The sequence below is a fragment of the Crinia signifera genome, chromosome 12, assembly GCF_055691185.1.
Source record: "Crinia signifera chromosome 12, ASM5569118v1, whole genome shotgun sequence".
Classification (NCBI taxonomy): domain Eukaryota; kingdom Metazoa; phylum Chordata; class Amphibia; order Anura; family Myobatrachidae; genus Crinia; species Crinia signifera.
This window is the reverse complement of record NC_139228.1, coordinates 31,814,356-31,838,839: the sequence shown is the minus strand read 5'-3', so window position 1 is coordinate 31,838,839 and position 24,484 is coordinate 31,814,356. Positions and strand designations below refer to the sequence as shown.

Sequence of the window (24,484 nt, the reverse complement as noted above, 5' to 3'; positions counted from 1 at the left end):
ATATATATATATAGGAGATATATATATATATATATATATAGGAGATATATATATATATATATATATATATATATATATATATATATATATATATATATGAGATATATATATATATATATATAGGAGAGATATATATATATATAGGAGAGATATATATATATATATATAGGAGATATATATATATATATATATAGGAGATATATATATATATAGGAGATATATATATATATATAGGAGAGATATATATATATAGGAGAGAGAGATATATATAGGAGAGATATATATATATAGGAGAGATATATATATATATATATATATATATATATATATATATATATATATATATATAGGAGATATATATATATATATATAGGAGATATATATATATATATATATATATAGGAGAGATATATATATATATATATATAGGAGATATATATATATATATATATATATAGGAGAGATATATATATATATAGGAGAGATATATATATATATATAGGAGAGATATATATATATATATATATATAGGAGATATATATATATATAGGAGAGATATATATATATATAGGAGAGATATATATATATAGGAGAGAGAGATATATATAGGAGAGATATATATATATAGGAGAGATATATATATAGGAGAGATATATATATAGGAGAGATATATATATAGGAGAGATATATATATAGGAGAGATATATATATAGGAGAGATATATATATAGGAGAGATATATATATATAGGAGAGATATATATATAGGAGAGATATATATATATATATATAGGAGAGATATATATATATAGGAGAGATATATATATAGGAGAGATATATATATAGGAGATATATATATATATATATAGGAGATATATATATATATAAGATATATATATATATATAGGAGATATATATATAGGAGAGATATATATATAGGAGAGATATATAAGAGATATATCTCTTATGTATCTCTCTCTCTCTCGTGTATCTCTTTCTCTCTCTCTCGTGTATCTCTCTCTCTCTCTCTCTCTCGTGTATCTCTTGTATCTCTTATATCTCTATCTCTCTTATATCTCTATCTCTCTTATATCTCTCTCATCTCCCCCTCCTATATATATCCCCCCCCAATCTCTCCCCCCCCCCCTCCCTATCTCTCCCCCCCCCTCTCCCTATCTCTCCCCCCCCCTCCCTATCTCTCCCCCCCATCTCCCCCCTATCTCTCTCCCCCCCTATCTCTCCCCCCCCTCCCTATCTCTCCCCCCTCCCTATCTCTCCCCCCTCCCTATCTCTCCCCCCTCCCTATCTCTCCCCCCATATCTCTCTCCCCCCATATCTCTCCCCCCCCCTATCTCTCCCCCCCCCAATCTCCCCCCATCTTTCCCCTCCCCAATCTCCCCCCCCATCTCTCTCCCACCCCCCATATCTCCCCCCCCATCTCTCCCCCCCTATCTCTCTCCCCCCCCCCTCCCTATCTCTCCCCCCCCCCTCCCTATCTCTCCCCCCCTCCCTCTCCCCCCTCCCTATCTCTCCCCCCCCTCCCTATCTCTCCCCCCCCCTATCTCTCCCCCCCCCCTCCCTATCTCTCCCCCCAATCTCTCCCCCCCAATCCCCCCCCCCTATCTCTCCCCCCCTCCCTATCTCTCCCCCCCAATCTCCCCCTCCCTATCTCTCCCCCCCTCCCTATCTCTTCCCCCCCTCCCTATCTCTCCCCCCCCTCCCTCCCTATCTCTTCCCCCCCCTCCCTATCTCTAGCCCCCCCCCCCTAATCTCTCCCCCCCCCTATATATTTTTTTCATGAAATGTCTCTGTAGAGTAAGTTTCCGCACAAATGTGTTTAAATGAATGGAAGAATGCGCACTCTGTAAGGGGTCAGGGATGGGAAAGGCGTTGGGGTGGGATGCAGGATGGTGGGGTACCTGGTGTCTGGGATGTGTGTGGTGAGTGTGACTTAAGAGGGTTGATAAAATGTTTGGTCAAATAAACCTTTTTATTGAATTCAAATCGGTTTGGGGTTGTCTTTCCTTGGAACTGGGCCTGTAGTTTCCACAGGATGACCACCACAGTGTCACACTTGAGGGACCTAGGAGAGGGGAAAGGGGATTCCTTTAGGGAACCCATTATCATAGGATCCTCACCTGGATCCTATGTTCCCCCCTATAAGGAGGGGGCAGGGGTGTGGGTAAGTCCAATTATGCACACGTAACTAGACTTACACCCCCCCCCCCCCTTTACAGGTTACCAATCATATCACCAGGAAGAACATAAGATCCAAAGCCTTTCTCACTTCTACACTAGGTGTTTGAAATCACTCAGTAACTTTTATATACAATTTAACCACTTGGTGGCAGCAGAGCACCATTTTTATACTGTATGTATATTTTCTATTGTTTTATTCTTGTGAGGAATATTAAACGAAGCACTGTAATCACTTTATATTATATTAGACTTGCACAAAGTCACTTTATAAAATAACATGTCGTCCATGCATGAACTTTTTTTTTATATACACCGCAGCATCCACGTGTGCACCAGCTGATGACCCTGGAAGCGCACCAGGCTGAAATTCCGCGTTAAATTACCGTTACAGGGCAGGCTATATTCCATAATTCATTTGGTACGCATTTAGTACATTTGTTTAAGGATCATTTATAATGACCATTAACACTGGAGGCTCAAAGTCTCCCCATTGATGAACATCTGATTATCTATATATCTAGATATCTGAATCCGTATAACTATATTTCTGCATATATCTGTATCTCTAAATATCTAAATCGGCATAACTATAGCTGATAATCTGTATAACAATCTATATCTAGATATCAATATCTGTATATTTATATATCTGTATATCAATATATAGAGATGGAGCCCTCCTCATTTAGCCTGTTAATTGGATTAAGTGAGTGATAGGATTACTATGCTAATATACTACTGTATTGTTCTATGTATTGTATTGCTGCTGAGAACAATAGGATAGTCATGGCTAGTCAGGAACAAAGTTGACAGGGGCTGCAACTGTATGCAGCCCATAGGTAAAAACCGCCACTGGACAACACTTATCAATTTAGGTTGCTCCCCACCATGCTTATGGGCTCTTTAAATGGTCATGGAAATACTGTAAGTCTGTACTCAGGTTCACCCTGTCCTGACCAGCTAGACTTTCCATGTCCCTATCAATGTCCCCAGTCACCTGGCACCTCCTATCATCCTCATACAGTGTTGAGGGGGGGCCTTTGTGGGTAGGGGCTGCAAGGCCTGCTGTCATAGGATGCATCTGAGCAGCTTTGAGGAAGCTGCTGAATACCACCAGCAGCACAAATGTCACCATCAGTCTACAGTTGGTTAGATAGCAAAACCTCCAGCAGGGCCCAACCACCACAGGCCAGAAGTAGAACCGCTTAAAATTGCAGCATTCATACTATGGAGGAGGGATCAGTGGAGTGGGGCTCTATGTGATATGCAGGCCTTGTAAAGGGGATGGTGCTTGGTACCGGCATGCTGGATGTTGCCACTTCCAGAAATAAAGATAGGTGGGAAACGGAGCCAGGAGAACAAGCTACTGGCCAATGGAGAGGACAAAAAGGACCAGCCAAGCAGCAACTAGCCTAGCTACCTGGTGCTGGTGGCCCAATCCGCCTCTATGTAAGGACCAAGGCACATTATTTGTATGCTTCATATATTAGGGGGGGGGGGTTACAACAAAAGTTCAGCAAAAACAAACAATGATATTGCGTGTTATGGAAAAGCCGAAATAAATATTTTCCTTTCTTGTGTGCATAAAACACAGAAAACTCTTTTTAAAACCAGTTTTATTGTCAGGATTTTACAAGTTTTCTCTGCAACTTCAGATACAATAACTTTGTTGCAAAATTCTAATAAATAGCCTCTGCCTCAAGCGCCTCCCTTTTTCCAAAGAGGAGAAATCAAAACAAGATTTCCAAACAACCGAGAGGTTAGCAAAAAATTCAATTTACAAGTTACATCAGGCATTATTATATAAATCTCCTTCATACAGTCATTTAAAAAAAAAAAAAAATAAGGACACTCAAAACACTTTGATCGCCATTATAAAAGGTCACCAAATGCCTTTGGCAAGGTAAATCAACTGCGCGTTTCTTGTCATGTGGGTGGAACATACAATAATTCTGTACATGCCTCTTTAAGCTACTAAAAATAAAAGCAAAAAAAAAAAAAAAATGCTTCAATGTGTCACAAACATTACTAATGAAGCATTGCGGGCAATACATTTTCAGAGAACATGTTACATTTCATTACAAAATATAAATCTCTCTGCCTAGATAGAATCTGGTAGCAAATATAGGGTTTGGTTTAAAAATTTTGATATAACGGTCCATTTTGAGACTATGTATATTTCATTGTGAAGAGCATCACATAAAACTGTGGGTGGAATATGGAAATGTTTTTTTTCCCGTCCTTACAATATATATTGCTGAAATATTTAGCCCAAAATTACTTTTTTCTCTTTTTTAAAATGTCTTTAGTGCCATAGAAACCAATATGGCCATCGCCGGTTCCATAGCAACAAATTCTTAAAATACAGCTTAAACTACGCACCTATGCAATGGGGAATATTTTATACAAGATTGCAGCACACAGAATCCAACGCTGTTTTGTGTTCTACAAATGATATGGTTGTGTGCTCCTAAATAGCTTACAATGTAAAAACGTATCAATACGCCAACACGTTAGTGTGCTGTTAACTTTATTTTAAAAAAAAAACTAAAACTTTTTTGCTTTCCATTTTTTTACAGCAAATTTTTCAGATAGTTGAAAAAAAAAAAAGCAGATTCACTAAGAGGGTCCTTCAAGGTCAGGCATCATTTTAAAGAAAGATCTAAGGCCCAGGTGCACCTTATCTGATGATGAATGCATACTGCGATTAAGAAGCGTGGGGCATGGAATGTTCTAGAGATCACGGACATACCACGCACAGCATCAGGCTAATCCCCCCCCCCCACATACTGAAACAAAGGGCATGATTCTGGTTCACTCGCAAAAACAAAGGCCTTCTTTAATGGACAAAACCATGTGCACTGCAGGTGGGGCTGATGTAACATGTACAGAGAGAGTTAGATTTGGGTGAGTTATTTTGTTTCTGTGCAGGCTAAATACTAACTGCTTTATTTTTACACTGCAATATAGATATCAGTTTGAAGTACAGACCTCACCCATATCTAACTCTCTCTGCACATGTTACATCAGCCCCACCTGCAGTGCACATGGTTTTGTCCATTAAAGCAGGAGTTTGCATTTCCGAGTGAACCAGAATCAGTTGATGTGTGTTATGCTTACGAACAAGTGAACCTTAAAATTAATCACTGCCATTTTAATATTTATGCCCCTGTACCTGTGTGTTTTCAGGAGACGTGAGTATTATTGCTGTTTTATCAACAGAAAATGTAAAAATAATCATAATTCATTGTCTATAACAGCCGGTGACGGGAAATCCCAAAATACGCCTTTTGATACAGAACTGTTGTGTGCACCAAACTACAAAAGAACCACAGATTCCATTGTTTACTGGTTACCAAGCAACACATTATAGAAGCTGTACCTTACAGTGCATGTTAGTGAATGGCTTACATTGATTTGATCATACACTTTAGCATTTGAAACCCTCGGTAAAATTGGTAAATATGTTTTATGGCAATATCATTTCTTGTTCAGGGATTATTGCCCAAAAAGTGTTTGCCAGACTTTTTGCTTCCAAAACTGTACATTTACTAATGAAATACTCACATTTCAGTTATTACATGTATTATTTTGTGTTATCCCTGGAACGTAGGAAGTAATTACAAAGATACTTTGCTCGAAACCATGCAAGCAGGTTAATAAAAACGGGGAGATTGAGAACGCTGTGGAGTGTTTGTTTGTACACATAGATCCTGGTGCAGTCAAACCCGAAAAAGTCTACGGCACACACCTGACTGGACGCACAAAGTCTTATATTCTGTTCTGTACAGCCTGTATTGTCTACTAATTCATGTCTATAGTGTTGAACACCCACTCGGTGAACTTCTTCAACTTGGCTGAGGCACTCTGGGATTCCTCCTGCAAGCGCATGTTGTCTTCTCGTAAGAGCTGGATTTCTGCCTGAAGGGTTGCCTTGTCCTCCTTTTCCTACAAGAGCAGGTACAAATGATGGTGAGGAAATCTGCTCAGCTACAGAATACCAATGTTACATAACAATCAATGCATTGGAGCACGGCAAAGCAAGCGTGTCAAGTTAGCCAAGCAATGGCATATAACACAAAACATGGGGCTTGATCCAGAGTTTATCGCACGAGCAAAATCTTTCTCAAATGGACAAAACCCTGCTGCACTGCAGGTGAGGCAGATGTAACATGTGCAGAGTGAGTTACATTTGGGGGAAGTTATTTTGTTTCTGTGCAGGGTAATTACTGGCCGCTTTATTTTTACACTGCAATTTAGATTTCAGTCTCTCTCTGCACATGTTACATCTGTCCCCCCTGCAGTGCAGCAGGGTTTTGCGCATTTGAGAAACATTTTGCACTTGCAATGAAATCTGAATCAGGCCCATATATTGGGCCCTACAACAACATTTAAGGTTTATCCTCTAGAACAGGCCTAGCCAACCTGTGGCTCTCCAGCTTTTGAGAAACTATAAGTACCAGCATGCCTTGTCACAGTTTTGCTATTCGAGAATGCTAAAAATGTGGCAATGCATGCTGGGATGTGTAGTTTCTCAACAGTTGGAGAGCCACAAGTTGGCCAGACCTGCTCTAGAACATGAGTATCAGAAGTAGGGCTGCAAAATATCAGAATATATAGATACAACTGGTGAAATGCTGATCGCTGTCCAGATAACATCCCTTCTGCCAACTGCTCATGGATCAATCAAGATGGAGGAACAACAGCCAAGAAACTAGACGAAGCGTAGGGTACTCCTACACACCCTGACTCTACCATTATACATTCGTACCTATCATCCGTATACCAATAAAACAATCTTTATACTTCACCAAATATTTCTGGTGTGTGGCATAAAGTGGATTGTATCATTAGATTGACACACATAAGGCAATAGGTCGACAGGCAGACGCATGAAAAAGGCCAACAAGAGTTTTTCAGGGTGTTTTGATGCCTATGTCGACATGGACACCCTATTGGTGTACTTCTGTGCTCACCCTGCTTCGGGCACACAGCCATCCTAGTGGGCATAGAGGAAGAATATAAAAAAGTATGAACAAGTTGGTTTAAAGAAAAAATCATGAAAAACCAGTGTCTACCTTTTTCCATGTAAACCTTTTGCTTGTGTCAACTTTCTGCCTGTGGACCAATCGTTGTTGACCTATTGACTGTTAACCTAAAGTAGACACTGCCTAATCTAATGACCGTATATCAGCATAAAGGACAGACAAGCTCATGGAATCAGATAGCAAGTCTCAATACACAATGGGGGGGGTTCTGGTGCATTCGCAAAGGCAAATGCCCTCTCAAATGGACAAAACCATGCTGCACTGCAGGTGGGGCAGATGTAACTTGTGCAGAGAGAATTAGATTTGGGTGGGGTTTGACTTCAAAGTGAGATCTACATTGCATTGTAAAAATAAAGCAGTCAGTATTTTCCCTGCACAGAAACAAAATAACTCACCCAAATCTAACACTCTCTCTGCACATGTTACATCTGCCACCCCCCCCCCCCCCTGCAGCGCACATGGTTTTGTCCATTTGAGAAGAAATTTGCCTTTGAACCAGAATAAGGGACAATATCAGATGGTCTATGCACACTCGCAGTCAGCAGGACAGGACAAACCTACAGTAGCTAAGAGCATTTGCCCTGTACCAAGACTCATGTACAGTATACAGTGGTGTAATGGCAGAGAATGTGGCTTCGCCAGTCTAATAGTGTATTATTAATCCGACTTTACTTGTAACCAAATAATATCGGGAGAATCAAATCATGTATCTGCTTGTCCCGTTATGCATTTCTACTCTGGCATTTAGATGAACTTTAAAGTGTAGCTAAGCGCTACATTGTTACATCAAAGGTCTTAATACTAACGAACTATATAAATGATGTCAAATTGATATAAGCAGAATGTACATCCATTGGTACGTTAGTGTTTCGATGCTCGCCGTACCTTTTTAAGGTCATACTGCAACATTTTCAACATGCTCTCCAGCTGCTCAACCTTTGATGCAAGAGAAGTGGGAGACTCCTTCCTGTAATACAAAAAGAAAGCATGTCCTAAGATCAGCAAGGTGCTAAGTATGAGGAAGACTGTACTCTTCAGCTGTTGTGAAACTACAAGTCTCATCATACTGTACCTTGCCACAGTTTTGCCAGCAGAGAATGCTAAAACTATGGCAAGGCATGCTGGGATGTGTAGTTTCACAACAGCTGGGGGGGCCACAGTTTGGACATGCCTGGTGTATAGGATACCTATATTAATGTCTTCCAATTAAGCAGATGCTTCTCTATAATGACAGCTCTGTCTATCACCAAGACAAGCTATATAAATGCAAATATAGGGTCTCATTTAGAGGTGGGAACAAATAATAACCTGGGTTGAAGTGTAAAGGGTGCTAATGCATTGGTTTTTGCATGCAGGGAAAATACTGACTTACACACAGAATGGGTAGTGTTATATGTACTCTGGGATTTAAGCGCCTACTTATAATTTAATGTTTGAGGGACACCCAAAAATACCCAGTATACTTTAGATTTACTAAGGCGGGATCCATGTCTATTGTGGAGCTTTGCCCTGATAAGATAAGGCCATCTCCAGATTCAGTTTGGAGAGGGAGTGTCCCCCCCCCCCCCCCCAATGACAGGGCTACCTCTCACCCGCCTCGCACCTCTCCAATCCATTCTTAACGCTGCTGCTAGGCTCATCTTCCTCTCCCGCCGCTCTACCTCCGCCTCCCCCCTCTGTTTATCTCTTCACTGGCTCCCCATTCCTTTCCGAGTTCTCTTTAAACTCCTCACCACCACCTACAAGGCTCTCTCCTCCTCCACAGCTCCCTACCTCTCTTCACTGATCTCTATCCACACTCCCTCCCGTCCTCTTCGCTCCATCGCTGACCGCCGACTGACCTCTCACCTAATCACCTCCTCCCACTCCCGTGTCCAAGATTTCTCTCGCGCTGCCCCCCTGCACTGGAACAACCTCCCGCCACCCATCAGGCTATCTGATTCCCTTACCTCCTTCAAGCGCTCCCTCAAAACCCACTTTTTTCGACTAGCCTATCCCTCCTCCTAACCTCTTTTGATCCTCCTATCCTGCCTCCGTTCCTACTTATCCTATTGTATTTCGTTCGTCCACCCACCTATTTTTAGTATGTTAACTCTTATGAGCAGGGCCCTCCTTCCTCACGTACTCACCCTACCTCATTACCTCACCTGTGCTCCTGTCCTGTTCTTCCCTTCCTCTACTTCATCTTCGGTCTCCTTGACTATTTTGACACCTACTTCTGAACTGATGCTGATTTTAGTTCTACCAGCTATATCCCTATTTATACTGTATCTTTCTACACACCCTGTACGTTACCTTGTAATTTTTTTTTTTTTTTTTTGCTATGTACGGCGCTGCGGACACTTTGTGGCGCCTTATAAATAAACGTACTACTACTACTACTACTACATGCACCAGCAAAAGGCTGCACATGTGCATTAGCTGCTATGTGCGTGAACTCAGACCACTCTCAGACCTCTTCTAGATCTTCGCTGGGATTGGCTCTTATTAGCACCTGTCTCCTGGCAAGATTAACATACTTGCGTCAAAATGTTCACAATGTGGATAAGGACAAAATTAATGTATCAAACCTCAATGAAATATGTGCATTTTGTGATACATATGCTCCTAAGAGTTAAGGCCCCATACACATGTCTGACTTCAGGTTGGACCTCATGTCACTTGGAGTCTCCCAGGAGGGCTTTATATAATTTGGCACTTGATGTGCCATGTATTGCATGTAGATTCCTGGTGAGCTGCTGGCGGGGAGCAGGCTGCGGTAGCGACTGGAAGTGGATGCAGGAGATTTCAAAACTCCTATTCAAGTTAATGGGCGGCCACTGATTTATTTGAATAGGAGTTTTGAAATCCCCTTGCCGCAACCTCTCTCTCTCGCTGCCAGCTGCGGGGAAGGGGGGGAAATGAGGGGTTCCTGGAGGCATAGAGCAGGGAGAGCACCTCTACTGCCCGGCGTTTCCTGCAGTTTATAGGTCTGACCGTATGCAATACATTGCGGGTGCTAATAAGCACCGATTATGTGCCACTGATAGGTCCGATCTGATAGATCATACGTCCAAATTGGAGGTGTTTGAGCCAGGTCTGATCCAGTGCACGTTCCCGTGCGCATCGGATCCTGTAGTTCATGGGTCTTCAAACTGTGGCCCTCCAGATGTTGTGAAACTACATGTTCCAAGATGCATTGCCATATATTTTCCTATAAGAGCATGCCAAAACTGTCAGGGCATGCTGGGAAATGTAGTTCCACAACATCTGGAGGGCCGCAGTTTGAAGACCCATGAACTACAGGATCCGATGTGCACAGGAACGTGTACTGGATCAGACCTGTGGTCAAACACCTCCAATTTGCCCAGTTTTCATCTGATACATCCTAATCGGACCTTTAAGCCCCCCACTAAATCTGTCCAAGTATTAAAAAACATACTACTTTTAGTGCAAATAACTCAACTGGGTCCATAGTAAATCCAATATAGAAGGAAAAGGTTACGGATAGCTCGTAGGCCAAGTATGGGAGTGTCTCTTACGTTCTTTCAATTTTTTTAAAAGTCACAGGCCCTTTCCCATCACCATGTTGCTAGGAACATGGGGTCTGATTCTGGATCACTTGCAAAAGCAAATTCACTCTCTAATGGACAAAACCATGTGCACTGCAGGTGGGGCAGATGTAACATGTGCAGAGAGAGTTACATTTGGATGGGATTTGTACTTCAAACTGATATCTATATTACAGTGTAAAAATAAAGCAGCCAGTATTTACTCTGCACAGAAACAAAATAACTCACCCAAATGTATCTCTCTGCACATGTTACAATTGCCCCACCTGCAGTGCAGCATGGTTTTGTCCATTAAAGAAAAAAAGTTTGCTTTTGCAAGTTAACCAGAATCAGGCCCATAACCAAGGGTTTAAACGACCCACAAAGGACTCTGGAAGTCATACCCATAGTAAGTGCTCGATGGAGAGGTGGCTTGGCCTTCTAACTGGTCACCGGCTGAAGCTGAACTTCCAGGTCTATGCTCGTCCTCCGTAGAAGTAAAGAAGGAAGCTCTCTGATCTAGAAGGACATGCGTATAGTCAGTTCTACAGACTTACATCTTAAAGAATAAAAAGATCTCATACAGACGTGTCCTCCTACATCTAGCAACAATACGCCACGTAGCAAGAGATGCCTGGCGCGAGTTAGCCGGCAGTTCGTGTGCAACTCTGATCACATTTGGCTTCTTTGCAGACACAGCCGCAGTTACATACAGAAAACAGGCACTCCGTAATTCATTTTTGTTCATCTTAAATGCATGGTGATGCACTAACACTGTGTACCGCACTAACGACTAGGTGCAATTTAGAAGGGCCATTTAACACGACTGCTGTAACTAAGGGAGGACACATCGGTATAACACAAATAGACATAAACGGTTCCAAATCTTTATTCAGGAACCAAAATAAGCCATCTACACAACAGTTATATCTTATGGTATTTTATCGCTTTTTTCCTGCATGCTATTATTAGACTCAGATTAGTAAGTTAGGCACGAGAACACAATTATATAACATTTAGTGTTGCCACGACTGAACAGTTGGGTAAAAGCATAAATACCTATTTGTGAAGTGCTAGAACACAGTGTGTGATATCCACTTCTGTGATGTAGGTCCACTGTAAGGGAAAAGCATTTACACAATCTCTAAAAAGAAGCCAGAGAACGTGTTCATGGCACAAGGAACAATGTACCAGAGGTGGGAAGGTCTTCTCTGGGACTTGGAAACATTGCGATCTACATGTAATGGAGTGTACACGTGGTTGTACTGTGTGGGTGGCAAAGCTTGTGTCTAACAATAATAACAGCTAGCTGTGTTCCCAGATAGAGGCCTGGAGAACTCTGCCTGAGCACTGATTCAGGGAACCCTGTCGCTGGTTACAGGGTACATAGTTTAACGCTTTCAGTGCAGAACAGATGCTTAAGGTTTACAAGTTTTCAACATATTGGTATGTACAGATACTAATAGTTTATACTCATGGATAAAATACAGCTACTTAGGTTTAAAAAACCAGGGTGGGTAGTTTATTGTAAATATACAGGTTGAGTATCCCGTATCCGAGTATCCGTTATCCGAATTATTCCGAAATACGGACATTCCAGAAAGTGAAAAAAAAATATTTTTTTTGCTAAAAACTCACTGGGGACATATGTAACAGCACTACTGGTGACATGATATGTAACTGGCACTATATATGTGCAAGAAAATGATTGCTTGGCATTACAATTCAATATCTGAGATAGGACACAAATTTTGTTTCATGTTTTGAAACCTTGTTTTTTGAACAAATAAAATATATTTGTTGTATTTTATGTGGTAATAAAATAGATTTGTGTGTATTTTATGTGTTTATACAGCATACATGCAAGATACTTCAAAATACATAATTGAAATATTAAAATATTCCGAAATACGGAATAATCCGTTATCCAAATTTCTTCTGGTCCCGAGCATTTTGGATACGGGATACTCAACCTGTATACAGGTACACCACTGATTTTCCGGCAACCGTTGGTTTTTTAATACGGACAATTTTGTTCCCATGCGCAGAAAATGTTCCGGATTAAAAGAGGTCCTTAACCTCTTTTAATCCTGAACATTTTATGCGCATGGGCGTAAAACGCAAAAAGGCGCAAGTGTTAATGGGTAGAGCTTCCGTGGACACTGCAAGTGACACAGGAAGCATGGGGGGGGGGGGGGCTGTTATGGCATCCAAGGTCACAGCAAGTACCGCACATGGGCGGCACACAAAGCATGGGCACAAGTGTCAGTGGGTACAGCTTCCGTGGACACTGCAGGTGACACAGGAAGCATTGGTGGGGCTGTTATGGCGTCCAAGGTCACAGCAATTACCGCACATGGACGGAAAACACAGTATGAGCAAGTGTCACTGGGTACAGCTTCCAACCGACGATGCCGTAAAATCGGTGGTGTACCTGTGCAGATCTTGGTGGTAGTAGCAAATATTCAAACGAGATCTTACTCTTAGAAGCTTACTCGAGAAGCTTACTCTTCTGGTTATATGGTAGACCTAGAATTTAATCTCACGATGCAATGTTCTTGGTAATTTGGATGATTATATTAAAACGGCTGCCAATATATAGAGATATTTCGACCTGGTCTATGCCACACCTTACCCTCAAATGCTTTGGCAGCATCCACCAAGTTTGACCACTCTATATCAGAGGCAGCATCCGGTAGCGGCATAAGACCAGGATCAGACATGGGCTGCCTTCTTTGATCATGGATGTCCGTGAGGGAAGTGTCCGAGGCAGAAAACTCACCTAGATTACGTGAAACAAACAAAAACACTTTAACCCTTTCAGTGCCAACATCCCCTTGAGAGAGATGCAAAATATCTGATAAAAATACCAGCGTCGCTCACATTTGTTATATAAATTAAAATAAAAAAATGTTGTGGGGAATTTTTTTTCCTATATATATATATATATGGTAAACATTATAGGTCATTATGATGAACATAAATGTTTGCTTGGCAAATCTCAGATCCATTTTTGACAAATTCACTTGGCACTCAAAGGTTAACTCAGTGAAATGGGGATTAACCCCTTGAGTGGTGGGTTTTGCTGGGGCAGGACAAACCTACCAGGGCAGGTTTGTCCTGCCCCAGCAAAACCCACCACAGATCATTAGGCGCCCCCCTCACCTTCGCTCCGGCGTTAGGGCATACCACTCAAGGGGTTAAACCCAGTGCAGGATACGCCCAAGGAGCAGGTGTGGTATGGGTCTCCGACAGTAGGGATCCCGACCGTTATTAGTCAGACGTCGGAATCCCGACTGCCTGTACTCAGACAGCATGGAGATCGCAAAAAAGCCCCTTGCGGGCACGGTGGCTCGCTATGCTACGCGAGCCACCTATTCTATTCTCCCTCGATGGGGGTCGCGGACCCCCACGAGGGAAAATAGCGGGTGGCCGCCGGGCACCCGGCCGTCTGCGTTTTGTCAGTCGGGATCCCGGAGTCGGGTAAATGACTGTCGGGATCCCGACTGTCGGGAACCCGTCAGGCACCCCAAGGAGCCAGGTAGTAACATCAACCACTAGCTATCAATATCTGGGAAACCGCTTTTCAAGACTCAGTGGCTACAATATGCATCTTCCTAGTGCAATGGAATGTTCACCTACCTGCTAGACTTAGGGGGATATTCAATCCCTTCTGCTATTTCTGATGTGGGAAATAGCAGCGGGCGCCTATTCAATGCTGTCTTGCCCACAGCACTGAAGAGGCAGATCGACAGAACGGGCCCAACTTTGAAAGATGTCAGGCCCATTTTGTCGATTACGGCCATGAATTGTCACGATTGTGGCCAAATCTCGGCAATCCATGGCTGTTCATGCAGACACACCTCCTTTTTGCCGATCGCCAAGCAGGACATTGAATCCTACCTGGCCCTATGCAGTTTAGCAAAACAAAAATGGGCCAGGGTCACGGCCGCCAGGACGGATCAACAGTCGTGCCCCGGGATGACCTTCTCCCTTAATCCAATACCATGTGCCAAATTGTTCAGCCACTACCATTTCGTGTATTAATCTGCATGGCAGAACTATAGAACTAATATGTTTCAACCAACTGTTTATTTTAAACACTGCTAAAACGTTCTGTAATGTACTATTCATGGCACATACATTTGTGCACAACAAGTGTCTTATTTTGTGCTATTTGTATAAAAAAATGACTATCATTCCACATGTACCAATCCTTTTTTTATGAACAAACCCAAAACATAAATACTGAAATATTGGGGTATTATGTGTAGAATTTTGAGGGGAAAAAATTATTCGCATTCAATGCTGGGGGGAAAGCCACTCTGTGCATACACACTGAGCGGCTTTCCCTGGGCCGGCGCCGATTGAGGGGGGAGGACGGCTTTGCATAGCCGAGCGCTATGCAAACCCCTCCTGAATGCCGCTCATCTGCTGGTGAGCAGATAAACGGCTTTCTCGGCGATGTTGCGGGAGCACGCAACAGCGTTCATCGCCTGGCCATACACACTGGGCAGCTTTGAGCTGAAATATGCTCAAACCTGCTGTTTTACGCCCAGTGTGTATGTATAAAAGCACAGAAACTGCCATGTTGTAAAAGTAATTATAAACAACTTGCTCTACTAAAAATGAGGTTTAATAAAATGTTCCAATATGTAAAACATAAAAATTACTTTCCTGAAAAACTGTTTAGACCACACCCTAATATTTAAACCGTCCATTCAAATTAATGAGAGCACATTGTATTGCAATGATATGACATTAACCCTTTCAAGTCCAACTTCTAGTCAGGCTCAACAGCCCTAGCGCTAGTAGCAGATCCAATGGTGAGCCGCTTTGAAATAAGAACTTTAACATCTTTCAACATTCAATGTAGGCCATTTTTGAATAAAAAAAATTACAATTAATTTAAACATTTAAACCATACTTGCCTACTAGTTTCAGGGAGATTATAGTTGGTAGTAGAATTTTGCACAGCGCCCCATTGAGGGGGCGTGTCATGCCCCACCCAAAGGGCGTGTCTAGTTCAATATAGAGAGATTGTCAAAAGAGATTGTGCACGTGGCTCCTAGAAGCGTGGGTGTGTACGGCTACATCTGAGAGGAATCTTTTAAAATGACTTATATACAAATGTAGATGAGCCCCACAGCAGTTAGTAAGAGCTACTATACTTGGTAAAGTGCTGGGAAATGGTGCTGATTATTTAATGTAAATGGATCTACCTCTCATTCCTTTTTCCCCAAAAAATTTAACCGTATATTGTGTGCTAGGTGACATGAGGGAGATTGCTAGACTAATGAGGGAGAGAGGGAGATTGCAGCTATGTCAGGGAGTCTCCTGCAGAATGCAGGAAGGTAGGTAACTATGATGTAACAGTGTAATGTGGGCTAGGTGACATGAGGGAGATTGCTAGACTAATAAGGGAGAGAGGGAGATTGCTGCTGTTTAAGGGATGATTTAAACCAGACTGAATTATAAAAAAAAAATTGGACTGCAAAGGGTTAAGAAGCATTTACCTGAGAGAACAATTGACCTGATCGTTAGGTCTCCTAAACAGCAAATAACCACAGGGATGATTTGCCATTGGACAAAAGTGAGATTTAATGCTTGGAGGGAATGTTTTTATTAAAATACTCCTCTTTTCTAAAGAGAAGTAGATGAAAAAGGCTTATTCATTTAGGTATCCTACATTACTCACCATGTACTGACGTCATACCCAAGGTGTAGGATGGTCTGCGCATTTGCAGGGACTTATTCAGAGATGGGTAGGTGCTACTGAAGAGGACATCATTGGGAAGAGCTTGGTCCAGGAGTGAAGCGCGGGCATTGATGAACACCATCTCCCGCTGGCTGCTGTAGATACTCTCATCAGAAAGTGTCCTGTGCAAAGACCGCTTGCTGGTCGGTGTTGTAGGGAAAGACGACTTAAAAACAAGAAAGAAATAAACAAAAGTAAAAAATTGCTGCTTACATTGATTTCTCACATTGGTATAAAATATCCCCCCCGGTTGTTACCTTTACGTACTTCTTTTAACACCATAAAGTTATTCAAGACTGACGATTTGGTGAAATGTTAATTACAAAATGTAAAATGGACCAGCGGACCACACACCAATAGGGGAACCAATATTCCGAATGTGGCAATTCACTGGGAACAATGTTCTCTACTGTAGGAATATCTCACTCTGGGGACCAAAAGTGGCCATTATATTTAGACATAGACCATCATTTTATAAAAATAAAATACTTATATATCACAACTAAATAAATGTTTTCTATGCAGCCACTGAATATGGGCTGTATGGCCGAATTGAACAGCATCTGGGTACAGTAGGTGGATCAGCTCTGAGAATCACCTACTGTACTAGGGATCACTGTAGGTGCAAGTTGCTGATCAGTGAGGGAGGCATATTTACAGTTTGGAAGACATTAGATGTGAGTTATCATGTGTTCCATCACCACAAAAAATATGCCATACCGGAAATTGGTCTTATTGATCAGTGACCCAACTGTTCCCCAGAAGCAGCATTTTGTTTGCTTAACCCAGCGTTTCCCATGTTTTACAGACTTATTATGTACCACACGTGACATTATCAGCTTCACCTTTGAATTTCTTAAACAAAATCAGCCAGTAATAAATACACCTGTGCTCTAACTAGGAGATAAAACACGCACTATTAAGCTGGGTCTACACTTGTCCAAACCCCAAAAGATCACACTCCCGTCCGACTGCTTTGACCAAGTGTGTAGCCTCCGCCAACTGACCATTAAACCTAATCCTGGTCCCTGGTTTTATTAACATTATTAAAAACCTAAAAACCCAATGGCCGACTGATATAGACGTTTGTAAACTGCTAAAACCGAAGCAGTTGAGTCTCTTCCACTCTATACACTGGCACCAAGGCAACACTTGCAAGCTGGCACTTGGAGAACCAGAAGCGACAGTATGACCAGACATTTGTATCTTCCTGGATCCAGGCAGGCATGGCGGCGGACCTGGATCCAGGAAGATACCAATGTTTGGTCATACTGTCACTTCTGGTTCTCCAAGTGCCAGCTTGCAAGGGATGACTTGCTGGCAACTGCATGTGGTCTGCAAAGAACAATATTAACATACCATGGACACTTCCACCATCGCCACCAACAGGGGTGCAGTCCTGGAGTAAGGACCGCATTTTATTTTTTGGGGCCCTCACTTTTAAAGGAATGCCTGGACTGACCAGTTTTAGTTCTTGCTAATGTCATAACACTGAGTGTTCCCTGCTATGGGAAAAGCTGCTTTAACTCGTCTCATCGACCGGTTCCCATTCACTGGCCGGGGATATGATTAATAATTGTTGCAATCTCCAGATCCGATCTGATGCACACCAGCCCGCTGAGCGGAATCGGAAGTATAAGATATTCGCTGACACTTTTCACACGATTTATTGGCCAATCATGTGAAAGGGACCAAATCGCACTAGTGTTTGGTCGCATCTTTAAATAGGGAGGAACGTAACAATAGCACAGTGTTTAGACAGTTCTGGGTACTTGTGTATTTTGGCGGCGCCCCCGATGTCCGTCGTACGACGAACAGATCGCATCGCATCGCATGCCATGCACCCGATGGCATGCGATGCGACGCGATTTTGACCCCCTATACGACCAAAAATCGTATAAGCACCCTAAAGGGTGCTTTTGAGCACCCAAATGGGTGCTTACAATGTTAAATGCACCCCCACGCCACCCCCCACTATAAACGTGAACCCGAAGCGTGGCGAGCGCAGCGAGCCCGCGAGGGGCGGCGGTACGCGTCCTACGACCTTTTCATACCCCCACTATCCACGTCGGCGTGGAGTTGAGAATAGAATAGTGTGGCGAGCACAGCGAGCCACCGAGCCCGAAGCGTGGCGAGCGCGGCGAGCCCCGCGGATACCTTCACAGTTATACGCGTCCCCTCGCGGGCTTCACAGGTGTCCGTGGCCACGCGGACACCTGTGAAGCCCGCGAGGGGACGCGTTTACCTGTGAAGGTATCCGCGTCCCCTCACGGGGCTCGCTACGCTCGCCACGCTTCGGGCTCGGTGGCTCGCTGCGCTCGCCACACTATTCTATTCTCAACTCCACGCCGACGTGGATAGGGGGGGTATGAAAAGGTCGTAGGACGCGTACCGCCGCCCCTCGCGGGCTCGCTGCGCTCGCCACGCTTCGGGTTCACGTTTATAGTGGGGGGTGGCGTGGGGGTGCATTTAACATTGTAAGCACCCATTTGGGTGCTTAACATTGTATAAGCACCCATTAGGGTGCTTATACAATGTTTAATCGCATCGCATCGCATCGTATGGCATCGTATGCCATGTACAATGGCATACAATTTCAAAATTGTATGCCATCGTGCACTATCGTACGATATCGCGTCGCATCGCATACCATCGTATGTGTTATGGTATGCGATGCGATGGGCGCCGCCAAAATACACAAGTACCCAGTTCTGTATTACTAAGCATAAAATTTAAGAACAAGAAAAGGAATCTTGACATAACTTGCAATTTTCCAGCATTTCTTCTTTTTTTGGTTTACTATAGCTGTAGGAGGAGAACATAGAGCAAGGTTGTCAGGGGAACTGTAGGCCCAAAATGAGCCATTATAAAGCGTTTCGAGTTCTATGGGGAAATCTGTTCCGGGGCGATGCACCCATAGGGGAATTTGTATTATTAATTGTGGAACTGCTTGGATCATGAACAGTGATGGATATTTTCATTTTCAATGATAATATCACCACTATGTATTTAGGAAAACCCTTATGGGGAGTGATAGCAATTACCGCTGTCTCTGCTAGTTACATCCCTGGCAGTTTGAAATAGTTTTTTACGTTTGTGAAAAACTTCTCTGGGGGAATCTAACACTATGAATGCACTCAGTGCAGGTTCCGGGATGGAGAATGGGGGATGAAAATATCTCTCTCCCTTTACCATTACTCCATAGGCTAAGGCATCTGAAGATGGCTCAAACTAACGTGGCCAACCTCTACAAAGCTTTACTGTTTATGGTTTAGTACATAGAGGTCAGATCATAGGCCTCATTGATAATAATGGGAACTGCTATCTGTAACGCAAAATTAGCATTATGCAAGAGATTTCTGCGACATCGCCTGTATTAAAACCCCCCCCCCCCCCATATTGAACATCTTTAATGTCATTTAATGTATTAGCATCGTGACTGGTGCCAAGGTTGCTAGCATAGGAGAATAAACAGTATTCTTATATCTACAGGGTGCTGACCAAAGTTCTTAAGGCCCCCACACATTTATGTGACTTCTCAGAGAATGAAGTTGCATAAGATTTCACTTGAACCGCCCGAGAGTTTCCCTGAACGATAGGATCTTATTCGGTCCTTTAGCATGTGATATATCGCATGGGTTACCATTCACCGCTGCCGGAGGCTGTCCGATCCAGAAGATCCTTTGTGCAGCAGGACCGACCTCCGATCCACTGTGCACGGGACTGCGCATCGGATTGGTTGTCTAACACATGCGATTTCTCGGCCCGTTCTGTCAGAATCGGGTGAAAAGTGGCCAAAATGCACTAGTGTATGGCTAGCTTTAGACTTTACCAAGAAGGCGACCATCAGCTCAGCCATCGCATCATTATTACTGCTATTATTTTCTGCGCATTCCCTGGCAGAAGGGAACGGGCCACCAGTTGGGACAACGTATTGCATCTCGGCAGAGTGTTTCCATAGTGCTGACTTTGAAAGACTTAAATACAGCACTAGAGTAATGCTGTGTACACACGGTACAATTTGCCATTCGATGTTGACCATATCGTCAAAATCGAACCGGGATTGTATAGACATCGAATGGAGATAGAACATGTTTTGAAGCTTTCTATCCCGATTCGATGCCGATGCACGCTCCCATTAAGCCGAAATCGAAAAGCCAAATAGTGCAGCAATGAAATCGAACGTACATAGATAGCATGAATTGTATGTAAATAGCACGAGTTAGCAAAGACTGCATAGCAATCGTATCTTTAAATCGAATAGTGAAGCAATCTTACCGTGTGTACACACCACCAAATGGACAGCCTGCTTCTTGCATACTAAGTCCTCTTTACTAGCTAGGTCTGATCGTTCTTAAGCCCTGTACCCACAGGCGATTTAAGCCAATATCGCTGGCTAAATGGTCACCAAGCGACCATATTGCCAATGTTTTTGTTGTGTTGTGGTCCATAAATCGCTAGGAACATGTTCCTGCGATAACGGCTAAAACTTGCTGGTCGCTGGCACACAATGCACTGTGCCCCAGCAACCAGCGAGTTTAGTCAAAATCAGTTAGAGAAAGAATTGGTGCAATTTTCAGCCAAAATCGCTGGTTGCTGATGAAAACGGTACACTGAGCAATATTGTCGCTGGGCAAGATACTGCTGAGCGATATAAAGTCTAAATTGCTGAGCAATCAAATTCCACCATGTGTACACATCTTTAAGCTGGTTAAACATTAACCAACAGTGCAAATCATACAATATCGCTAATGATTTTCCTTGACCTGCCTGGAACTCTTGGACAAACATCATAGTGCAAACACATCAAATTCCATCGTAATCTATAGAATTCAGTGGCCACATCCAGGAGCATGCTGTCATTGACAATATAGTCAGGATTATAGTGCATGTATAGTAGTCGGAGGGTGGTTGATAACAACCCACAGGAGCACGTATTGTTATCTATAATTGGGGGCATTCAATACAGTCCATTTTGTTTTGGTTAGCCGAAAAACTTGGACTTTCCTATTCAGCTGCGGCCATTTTCCAACGGTTGTCAGACATGTTTCACCGCTGCAGTTTCAGTTTTGACAAAGGGTAATATTCAATGCCGGGGGTGAGCGTGGAAAGCGAGCAGGGCTGCCTGCTCGCTATCACCGTTACTCGGTCAACATTCAACTGACACTGGTAGCTACACAAAGGGCGGTATTCAATGAGAATACCTGCGAGGTGCAGCGAATCCTTTTTAGGATTCGCTGCACATTCGCCACGTTCCGGAGCCTCGCCGGCTCCGGTATTCAACGAGTCAGGGGCTCGCACGCCGCAGGGAACCTGAGGACGGTGGCAGACAGAGAGATGGAAGTCTCTCTGCCTGCCCCAGAGCGTATGTGGGGGGGAGGTGGGCTCCCCGGGTGCCAGGCAGCACAGGCTGCCCCCCGGGGGTGCCAGCAGGGGACCGTATATTCACTACACCCGATCGTAACGATCGGGTGCAGTGAATATATGAATATCTAATGAGCGGCTCGGCTCCGGAGCCCCCTGCTGGCTGCTGTGTAAAAAAAAATATATATATATATTTTTAAATTAAATATATATTCATGTGCTTACAGCACATGAATAAAAATAGCATGCCTCTCCTCAGAATAAAATTCCTGATTTTTTGACACCAAATGTAAAAAACAAAACACTTTATTTTAAAAGTTCACATTCCACTTCTCCATAAAAAGATAGTGATTGCTACTCGGTGAATCATGGCGAAAAAAAACCTTCAAATGTATTCGCCATGTGGTCATTGAATAGGGTGATTCACCGTTTTAGTCAAAAATTCGCCAAACAGCACAAATTCGCCATAAAAACATGGCGAATCAGGCTCATTGAATACCGCCCAAAGAGTTTATCAATCACAAAACTTAACATTTATTTATTTATCATAAAATACTTTTGGATGTTCAATCCTATACATACACAGACGCACACAAATATTATTTTGTCGTCACAGATAATGTGGCGCATAAACAATAACGAAAAGAAAAAAACCCTACTTATTTTAACAGTCTTTATAAATAGGGGTTTTTCCTTTTCTTTTCATTATTGTTTCTTGCGAGACCGTAGAATTTGATATACATGACAACAAAATTATATTTATGTATGTCTGTGCATAGGATTGCACATCTGAAAGTATTCTATCATAATTAAATAAATGTTAAATTTTAAAAATTCAAATATGCAAGTGTGCCCCAGAGTACGCGTTCCTTCTTTGTGGTCTACTTGGATGGTTTGCTAGAACCACTTCAACAGGGGTCCAGAAGCACCACTGCTAAAACCATACTTATGACATGTACCTTTAAAGGCTTTTCTGATCCAGCAGGTTGGCCGTCGATATCAATGAGTTTCTTAAGCTCGTCCTGAATGGTAGACACCCTCTTCGGAGATGCCTGAAGGTCTCTAATTGACGCCCGCAGCCTCGTTGGTGGCATTTCTGTACAATCGATCTGGTGTCGTCTTTGAGAGAAAAAAAAATGAAAACCCAAGAGACGGGTCAGGAAGTGCTCAGAAGATTAAAGCATTGCCATCGCTGTAAGCTTGCGTAATTAGAGAAATGAATAAAGATGTGGAAGAAAGAAGGGAAAGGAGATGAAGATCTACTTTGGTATGACACCCAAAATCACATGCATGAATACCTGTTAAAGGAAGAAACCTGGACTCAAATGTGCCTTTCTGGGACACTGTGTGTGTGTTCTTGCGAAGTAACTTGTTAGATACACTGGAGACTACAAACATGCAAAAACATCCCCTTAAATGTCATATAAATAGCAGTACAACATTTTGTGCTGGCGTTCCCCAATGTTGGGTAGTACACAAAAGCGCAGAAGATTTTTCAAGCGACTATAGCATTTTCAATCATCTAAGAGCAGAATAGAAAGGGCTCTTACTTTCTTGAATCCATAAAACCCACAGAGTTTATAGTCCCTTCAGGTTTTTTCCATCCAATCAGGTACTTGCTGGTAGCACCCTGGCGAGGGTAGAAAGTCCTAGGACCAGAAGGGGAGGAGGAAGAGGAGGAGAAAGAAGGTACGAGCTGTGGGGAAGTGGCAGAGTGAGACTCTTCTTTGGGTGAACTTCTGGCACTAGTGAAAACAATGGGACTTGCCGAGTGCCGAGAGCTCATGGTGCTGGGGGAGAATGAGAGAAAGCTGATCTTAATTGCTGGATTTTCACCCACTTTATAAATAACCTAAACTGTGGTCAAAGAATCTGCTCTTTTAGGAGAACAAAATACCTTAATGACCAAGTTAGAATGGATTCACTGATTTGGTTAAATCTTTTGGGAAGGATCTCATCCAAACCTTAAATTCTGATTTTTAAGCTAGCCATACACTAGTGCGATTTTGCCCAATTTCACCTGATTCCGACGCAACGGGCTCAGAAATCTGGTAAAATCGGGCAAATTGCATGTGTTTTAGGTCCGATCCATTTCCCGGTGCACACTGGATCGGAACCACTAGATCGCCAGGGCTGCAGTAGGATCTGTCGGATCAGACAGCCTCCGGCAGCATCGTCAGCGGACCTGCTGCCTGGGAAGCTCCTGGACGATTCAAGAGGGATTGGCTGTAACTTCTGAGAATTTCCGGTAATGTATGGGGGCCTTAAGGTTACTAAAATTTAAGGATGAAAAATATTGTTTAATTTCAGGTGAAAATAGAAAACCCATATTCTTGTTGGCTTATTTGACAAATAACTTGGTGTTTGATATAATCAAATACTGAACAGTATGAGGTCATCTAGGAAAAGAAAACCACATACCCCCAGCCCAAAACCCATCATTGTAAGTCTTGGGCTGGTATATGACTTTAAGGCGACTGGTTTACTTTTAATGTAGAAACCAGCTGCCCAGACACCTTTCCAAATGCGGAAACGTCACTGGCACCTGTCAATCTGCCTCACAGCCGAACTGGAGCCTCGGTATACA

General features: G+C 42.8%; 1 protein-coding gene across 5 annotated transcripts in view; it reads right to left on the bottom strand.

The window, feature by feature from the left end:
• Nucleotides 1-3,795: 3,795 nt before the first annotated feature.
• SIPA1L1 (signal induced proliferation associated 1 like 1) overlaps nucleotides 3,796-24,484 on the bottom strand; it is a 205,250-nt gene continuing 184,561 nt past the window's right edge. For 3 of the 5 annotated variants that reach the window (XM_083166408.1, XM_083166409.1, XM_083166411.1), the window contains 8 exons: nucleotides 23,448-23,687; nucleotides 22,857-23,016; nucleotides 16,474-16,699; nucleotides 13,411-13,557; nucleotides 11,835-11,891; nucleotides 11,180-11,294; nucleotides 8,131-8,212; nucleotides 3,796-6,145 (listed from right to left, as the gene is read on the bottom strand). In XM_083166408.1, the coding sequence (XP_083022534.1) occupies nucleotides 6,002-6,145; nucleotides 8,131-8,212; nucleotides 11,180-11,294; nucleotides 11,835-11,891; nucleotides 13,411-13,557; nucleotides 16,474-16,699; nucleotides 22,857-23,016; nucleotides 23,448-23,687 (1,171 nt within the window). In that variant the 3' untranslated portion in view covers nucleotides 3,796-6,001. The remainder of the gene's footprint in view (nucleotides 6,146-8,130; nucleotides 8,213-11,179; nucleotides 11,295-11,834; nucleotides 11,892-13,410; nucleotides 13,558-16,473; nucleotides 16,700-22,856; nucleotides 23,017-23,447; nucleotides 23,688-24,484) is intronic. The other 2 variants (XM_083166412.1, XM_083166410.1) reach the window with 2 other exon arrangements.